General features: G+C 40.7%; 1 protein-coding gene across 1 annotated transcript in view; it reads right to left on the bottom strand.

The window, feature by feature from the left end:
- The window catches only part of LOC117500643 (brain-enriched guanylate kinase-associated protein), a 108,607-nt gene that overhangs the window by 7,196 nt on the left and 92,516 nt on the right, over positions 1 to 8,895 (bottom strand). The window contains exon 5 of the mRNA XM_034159388.1: positions 7,333 to 7,440. Coding sequence (XP_034015279.1) covers positions 7,333 to 7,440 — 108 coding nt within the window. The remainder of the gene's footprint in view (positions 1 to 7,332; positions 7,441 to 8,895) is intronic.

Here is an 8,895-nt window from a genome sequence, read left to right as displayed (position 1 = left end):
AGAGAAAAACAAAAGAACCTGATTAAACACAACAGAAAAGATAAATCCAACTAACAATGAACATAAATAAATATAGAAATAAATAACTGTTTCCTGTGAATACCTAGTGACTCTTAAACCTCCACTTCACCCCTGTTTTATTTAAGTTTAATGACAATTTGTTTTGGTCAAACCACATCTAAGCTGTGTTTTTACACAAGAAAAAATAAAATACAGTAAACTGCACATTTGTGTCTTTTTTCATGAAAATAACTTATTAAAGATCATATATTACACTTTAGTCAGGACTTTAAAATACTTTTGTGGACTCTTGCTGTAATATGTTGTCATTGGTTGAGATAGTTGCTGTAAGCATCTAAAAATGCTCATAACCGGGTGAAACCTGATAGAAATCTCTGTGGAGCGTCGGTGATATATGTGCAAAATAAAACAAAACACTACTCCAGGTATGTTTTTGTTGAGAATATAACATAAGTTTGTTACAAGCTCAAACGTTGATGTTGCGTGATAAAGGCCTTTTAATAATAACTCGCATGCAAATAAAAATAATCTACCGATGAATTGATTACTAAAATAATCGTTAGTTGCAGCCCTAGTGTTTAGGCTGAAATAAAATGTCTTTCCTAAAAAAAAAAAAAAAAAAAAATCAAAGTACGGATTTCAAAAAAGAAGAGAAAAAAAAGACGGAAAGAAAACTAAATGAGGGAAAGCAGCTGCTAACCAAATTCTTTGAAAAGAGAGGTGAGCTTGAATGCTAGCTATATTGAATTGGGGGGTCTGGGGTGCAATTTGGTCCCCCAGACCCACCAACTCAGTATTGCTCCCCCAACTTTAAAAAGGGTTCTGACTCCCAGGTGTGATGTAAAGTATACATGATTTAGACCTGGTTTGACTACACATTAGAAATTTGGTGTTTGCGTTAATAAAAAAAAAAAGAACATAACAGTGTGTGTGTGTGTGGGGGGGGGGGGTCCTTCAATATGGCTAGTACCTAGGGCCCAGAATTTGGTGCTGATTTATAATACTTATAAGCCCCTGACTTATAATACGGTGTGAGTTTTTGTGGGTATGGTATACAAACCCAATGCAGTTCAGCCCTAACAAAGTATATCCACAAATCCAAAAGCATTTAATTGTCAAATAGGACAATACAATTGTACAAATGCTGTAAGATGCACAAATATTCAGACAGTGACACAATTTGTTATTTTTCCTCTGTACGTCACCATAATGAAGTTGAAATGAAACAAATATGTCCTTTTAGTGTAGATTTTCACACCTTTAATTCATGGAGTTTAACAAAAATATCATATTGACGAATTCAAAAATTACAGCCATTTTTATGGATAGTGCCTCCATTTTCAGAGGCCATAAGTAAATGACAAACTAAATCTGGGGGCTAGTATTAACCAAAGATCTTGGTGAAATTCTATTGTACGTGCATTAATTCTGTCATACCTACTTTAATGATAAATGTCCACCAGGTGGAGATATTGCTCCATTTTGAGAACACTGATACACCACAATGATCAACCTGTTGCTTATGGTAGTAGATATAATTCTTCACTTTTTACAGGCAATTATTCAGGGGGTTGCAGCATGAGCATTTCCAAGTGACTGAATATGTATTCCACTTAATTTGCATCAGTATTTAAGAAATACAATAAAAATGAGTAATTCCTTCATGATTCATGCAATATTTTTTACTGAACACTTTGAATTAAAGCTAAAAATATAAGCTATAAGTCCATCTTGATCGTTTCATTTCAAGTCCATTGTAGCGGTACACAGAGGCAAAATTATAAAAATGCCACATTTCAAATATCTGAACCAATGACAACAATGGCTTTTCATATTAGCATGTAGCTGGCACAGAAATAAGCCTATCAGGCCCATCTCTTAGTAAATTGTTCTGATGGTCGAAGGCTTCACTTTGTGAAAAAAACAAGCATATCTCATCACCACATTCTTTACAATGCCCTTTAATTCAGTCATTGATAAAAATGTATTGACCTTTAGTTTTCTAATTTGTTTCATGCCAATGGTGCATAGTAGAAAATATACCTTTCCTTTGATCTGTCAAAACCTGGAGTAAATTAAAAAGCAACCACTTGGAGTAATGTAGCTGGTAACTGCCCAAGCTGACACAGGGTTAGGGTACAACGGGAAGCTGTCCTCGAGCGTTCAGTGACATCCAACCCAGCAGATCATAAACAATACAGTTTGTGAGGGACGCTGCATTGGTAATGAAGCGTATATATGCATAGTGCACTAAATCAAGGCTATGTAAAATGGAGGAGGCTGCTTGCATATACAGTGTCACTATAATCGATCAGAAAGAGAAAAGTAGCTTCCACAAATTTATTCTGAGTACTGAAAATAAAACAGGATTTATTTCTTAAATAAAAGCTCATCTTCATATTGAGCTTTCTATGCAATACTCCTGTTCAATACTCATTAATACTATTTATTATTCTACAGCCCCAAATCACAAAATGTTGGTGGGACAGTATGGAAAATACTCCCCCCACCAGTGATTCTGACGTTTACCTTGACGTCTGTTTCACTCCATACTGTATGAACCCAAGATCCTTCATGTTTTGTGTGGAATTATGTTAGCCGTTAACTGTCTGGGCTCAGAGACATCTGGGTTGGACCATCACATAGTGGAAATATGTCTTGTGGTCAGATGAATTCAAGATCATTTTTGGCAGAAATGTTGTGGTGTGCTCCAGACCAAAGGTGAAAAGGACCATCCAGTCTGTTAGCAGCAACAAGTCCAAAAGCCACAGTCTGTCATGGTATGAGGGTTGTGTTGGTGCCTTTGGCAAAGGTAAGATACACTTCTGTGATGACAGCATTGATGCAGAAAAGTTGATTGAGATTTTAGAGCAACATATGTTGCCTTCCAGGGATGTCTGTGCAGTTTTCAATAAAACCACATTCTGCACATTCCACATTCCCTTTACAAAGGTATGGCTGTGGAAGAAGATGGTACAGATAATGGACTGGCTTGTCTGCAGTTCTGCCCTGTACCCAACACTGTGTGGAGAATTTTGAAACAAAATGCAATAACAGTAACCTCGTAATATTGCACACCTTAAGATGTGTTTGCAGGAAAAATGGGACAAAAAACACCTGAAACATTTCACTGGTTGGTATCCTCAATGCTAAAATGTGTTTAAAGTTTTGTGAGAAGGAATGAAGTAGCAGAAAGTCGTAAATGCTTTAGCAAACTAACTTTTTTTTTTTCTTTTTTAGAATGTGTTCCAGATCTTAAATGCAGGAATGGAAGCATATTAACAAATGGAATAAAGCCAACCACACAAACATAGAATATCTTGAGTTCACACAATCTGTAATAAAATACGAGGTCTATTAGAAAAGTATCCGACCTTATTTTTTTCAAAAACCATATGGATTTGAATCACGTGTGATTACATCAGACATGCTTGAACCCTCGTGGGCATGCAAGAGTTTTTTCACGCCTGTCGGTTACGTCATTCGCCTGTGGGCAGTCTTTGAGTGAGGAGTTGCCCACCCTCTCGTCGTTTTTTTTTCATTGTTTAGGAATGGCTCAGACTGCTGCTTTGTTTGATAAAAATTTTTTCAAAACTGTAAGGCAAAACTGAGTGGACACCATTCGATAAATTCAGCTGGTTTTCGGTAAAAATTTTAACGGCTGATGAGAGATTTTGGTCTGGTAGTGTCGCCGTAAGGATGGCCCACGGCGCCTGACGGCGATCTGCGCTTCGAGGCGGCAGCGTCTCGCCGTTTCAAGTTGAAAACTTCCACATTTCAGGCTCTGTTGACCCAGGAAGTCGTCAGAGAACAGAGAACTTTCAGAAGAAGTCAGCATGAGGAGTTTATTCGGACATTCCATTGTTAACGGACATTTTGTAATGAAAGAACGTGCGGGCAGAGTCGCATGTCGGGCCGGACCCGACCGCGGGGGGTCGCGACAGGAAAAACACCTCCGTTGGAAACCTTAACGGGCAAGTTGGAACATGCCCAAGCTGTTAAACAATTTCTCAGTTACTCACTTGTTGAAAGCCATCAAAAGCCGCCTGACTTTTACAAATGGTTTTCAACACGGAGGTGTTTTTCCTGTCGCGGCGCACAGATTCGCCGAGTCGTCACGGAAATGACTCGGCGAATTTGCGCGCACGTCTTTCATTAAAAAATGTCCTTAAACAGTGGAATGTCCACATAAAGTCCTCATGCCGGCCTCTTCTGAATCTTCTCTATTCTCACACGATGTCCTGGGTGAATTAAGCCTTAAATTAGGATGTTTTCAGCTCGAAACAGGCCAACGACGGCGCCTGGAAGCGCTGCGCGACGTCCCGGTCCGTGGGAAGTCCTTACACCGAGCATCAAGCATGACTGGTGTAATCGCACGTCATTCAAATCCATATAGTTAAAAAAAAAAATAAAAGTGCTGGTTTTTTATCTAATAGACCTCGTACAAGTCAAAGTAAAAGTAAGAATCACTGCGGGTTCCTCGTCCCCATCCGGGCCCTGAGCTGGATTCTGGTGGACCTATTTGAATCCTAGTGGACATTTCTGCAAATTTATGTGAAAGAACTGGAGCTCGCAGATTGCCACATGCCCCGAGCTCAGCTCAGGTCCACACAGCCAAAGCGCCATCTGGCAACCCCAAGGGCGCCAGTTGATTTCAGAATAATCACTATAAAACACAGTGGCTTAGAGTTGATTCCTCCATGGTGGAGGTGACAGAGTTTGTGTAAGATGAGGTGCCCATAAAAGGCTGCAAACAAAGCAGAAGTGATGACATACAGTATTGGTGTTCACAAAGCTGGAATGTTAAGGACAAATAACTCTGAAAGGCCTTGGCTACTGCCTAATTTGTGGGCTTGCAAAAAGTCCCAAACTCCAGTCCGGTTAAATGAAGCAAAGCACTTGATTGGCCAATCTTGCAGTTCTTTGAATGGCCACTTGAGGCTGGCTCCAAAAGTGAGTCACGCCCCATACACACCCATGTTAAAATCCCGAAGAATAGAAATAAACATGTTTAACTGTTGTGGTCTGTATAGCTAGTTTCTCCCTTCGTGACAACTGTATGAGTAGTGATTTTTTTTTTTAAATGTCTCCCCAGTTTAAGATATCTTTCATCATAAAGCCATAAGTAATTTGGGTCATTTGAATGACAGCTAGCATATTCTGGCAAGCTGTGTGTAAAGCCCCGCTAGCAGAGATTGCTAGCTATTGTAGACCAATTGTGTCTGTCTTTTCGGATCATTGTATTACAAATATCTGAGATAATATGCCTTGCTGGGATGTTAATTGTACTAACAGACCATTTAAATAGTCTGTGCTCTGGTATTTCTGTTGAATCAAATTTTAGTATTATTTAGCTTATATGTTAGCACTATTAGCAGATATGTGTAACTTGATTGAAATTAGATACACGGCGCAATTGTTATTGTGTATGGGTCATTTCTCAGTAATTGACTATTTTGTGTCCTGCTTGATACAAGGTTATTTTATTCTTCAGGTCTGTAATCAGTGTAAATATGATGTAGAATGCATACTCTTAAAAATTAATCCAAATAAAGACCTCTCTCCATGATTACTAAATGTAATATGATGAATTGAAATTGAAAATGAATGAGAAATGGTGATCTCCCCCATTGGTTGAAAATTAAGTTGAGTTCTATTCAGGATTTTCTTACATTTTGGTAACAAAACTACCATTTTTGAGTTGAATAATGATGTAATTCACACCCCAATGCAGTAAGTACGCAATTTGCCCAATAAAGTATTACTTTTTCTGTTGATACCGATGTCCCCTAAGGTCTCATGTCAGTGCTGTTACCAAACAGGTTTTCCATTGCTGGGAAGACTTAACACCTCCCTCAGTTCCTCTTTTGGCCAGTAGGTGGCTCTCACTGTCTTTGACATTAGAGAGAAGTACAAAATGGCAGCCAGGAGAGTGTGATCTGTTCAAATTGATAGGTTTCACAGATATTTTTACCAGTATATTTCATGTGAATCAGTGATGTTACTGTGCTACTGGCTTTATTGACAGGTATTAAAAAAAGTTGCATATTGGTGTATAAAGACATGGATACCATCCAGTTGTAAGCAAACATATGCACACTAAAGCACATGGTTAATGCATGGCATGTGTTTTTCGAGGTTTATGTCAGTGCTGTTACAGTCCCCGAGGTAACAGCAAGGTAAAGTCATCTGCTAAAAGTACAAATTGATAGAGTGCATTGTTTAGCTGTTGAGATATTATGTCTATATTCCTCACATCAATTAATTAATTGATGGTTATGTCAAAATAATAAATTAAATTTTCATTATTTTCCTGTATAGGAAAATTATGATGGCATTTTAGGGCCACATTGAATTTTTTATTTTTTTAGACTTTGAGAATAAAGTTGTAATATTACGAGAATAAAGTTGTAATTTTCTGAAAAAAAGTCATAATATTGCAAGAATAAAGTCGTAATTTTACGAGAATAAAGTCATATTTTTATGAGAAAAAACAAGTTTCCCGGTTGACACACATCAGCACAGCTAACGTAGGCTAACACTATCATGTGGAAGCAGCCTTAGATGTTTTTTTTTTTTTTTTGGAACTAAACAGTGCCTCAAAGTTGGGTTTATGAACAAGCAAAATCGTTTTATAGAAGTTTGACGTGGATGCGGCGCAACAGAGAAGCGTCACGGAGGCTGTTTTGTGTGCTGTCAATGTTTCATTTCCGGAATTAAGCTATTCTTCTCTTTCACGATTACGAGTTTTCTCGTAAAATTACAACTTTATTCTTGTAATATTACGACTTTATTCTCGAAGTCTAAAAAAAAAAAATTCAACGTGGCCCTAAAATGCCGTTGTAGAAAATAGCCAGTTACTGTGAAATGAACCGTAGGCCGGGCATACTTTGTTTTACCCACCACAAGCCACCTGTTATTAAAACCACTGACCAGTCCGCAAAAATATGCGTTAATAAAACACCTGAAACAGAGTTAGCCTGTTAGCCTTAGCGTGTTTGGGAACTCTGAAATGAGGGGCGTGTTCAGGCTTCACTTGTCCTGCCCGGGTCACACCAGTCTTACCCACACTTCATCTCTTCACCCATTTATTGGTTGGCCGGGCATTGAACCAACCTATTTGTGCTTGTAGACCACACGTCAGAGAGCCTATAGGTGATGTCATAGAGGGTTTGTCCACAAAATATACAGCATATGATTTGCAGGCAAAAGCATGTGGGTTTGTCCTCAGTCTCAAACAAGTCTTTCACAAAAATCAGTTACCAAAACCCTGCTTGAAGCACATTCACAGCACTGACAGGGTAAACTCACGTTATCCTCTCTGAGTTTATTGATGGTGATCTTGGCCTCCATCAGGTGGTTGTTGAGGACGATGATCTCCCGGCTGAGAGCTCGCTTTTCTTCTTCATGGTGCTGGGACTGCAGGAGTCGGAGAGGAGGATTTAAACAAAAATAGAAGGTGACAGTTAGGCAGAGAAGATGATAAAAGGTGCAGAAAGTATCGGGTTAGAGACGACGGGGAGTGATGAGATAGAAAAGATGAGGAATATAGAGTTGGTGGAGCATCAGATGAAAACTGTTATGTGTCGGACGCAGCTCGGAGAACCGACCAGCGTTTGAAGGACCCAGTATGAAATAAGCAGAGCACGGTACAAAGGCTAACTGAATTTAATACATAACAGTGATAATATAATAAAAGGTGCGGCCTGGCGTGGTGCGCTCCCAGCAGCGCTAACGGTCCGGAGCCAGAAGCTGTTTCGGACCCAAGGACCCCGCCGACACCCCCCAGGTGGCCGCAACAACCGAGTCTGTGAAAGAAGGAACCATTATGTGAGTCCACACTCTACACACAGAACACTTAAAGGTGTACAAACAGCAAACACTTCCTGGCTTGATTACTGATCAGCTTCCCAACCTGCAGGCATGGAACAATCAGTTCACAAAACTCCACTGCAGTGAAAGCTGATACATGACTAACAAACAGCTCAATATAATAAGGTGTGAGGGACACCACATTTACTGACTGTATAACTGTTAGTCACAAAATCTAACGTACCTCAGGAAGTGTGCTGACGAGCGTGAAACCTCACCCCCTCCTCTTTCACAGACTGTGCATCAAACCTGGACGTTCTCAGCATCCGCTGTTGATGAGATGGCTCCCGAGACGACGATCTCACCCGTCTGGTCACAAGGTCGAGTCTCTGGCAAATACACACTGTGCACTCCAGTCTTAAATGCCAACATGTTCCAATCCATCCAGATGCACCACAGCTGTGAGTCCTGACGAGTCGCAGGTGATCAGGGTGAGGTCCTGACAGCCTCAGCAACACAGCCACTCAGTCCCAAACGCACGCCACCTGGGAGGAAACCAAAAAACACAAACAAACCGGCAGCCAGGCCCCCCCAGCCATATAACAGTACCCCACCCTCACGGGAAGCCTCCCGGCGACCACACACACCTGGCCCAGGAGAAACACCCCCCTCCAGGGACCATGGCTGGAAACCGCGTCTGCGTTCATCCTCCAACAGACTGGCTGAACTGGCTGCATCTTTGCCCTTGTTTCTGACAGTCTCTTAGCACAGGTGTGGCCAGGAGTTCTTACACCTGTGCGGTCAGCCTTTATCCAAACATGTGTAATTAGTCATAAAACAAAACACAAACAACCAAAACACCCCCCCCTCCCCAGGGGACCGTCCCATCAAACCCCAGGGAAGGGGAGAAAAGAAAAACAGGAGAAAAGAAAAACCCAAACTTGAGTTTACAAACAAAAATGCTAAAATACCCCCCCTCCTCCCCCCCAAACGACATGTAGGGACCAACACCCCCCAGAGGGCCTCCCGCCAGCTCCAGGAGTAATAACCACGACCGAGGTC

Source organism: Thalassophryne amazonica, chromosome 19 (assembly GCF_902500255.1).
Source record: "Thalassophryne amazonica chromosome 19, fThaAma1.1, whole genome shotgun sequence".
Classification (NCBI taxonomy): Eukaryota; Metazoa; Chordata; class Actinopteri; order Batrachoidiformes; family Batrachoididae; genus Thalassophryne; species Thalassophryne amazonica.
Note: the sequence above shows the minus strand (reverse complement) of the source record. Positions and strands in the feature narration are given on the sequence as shown.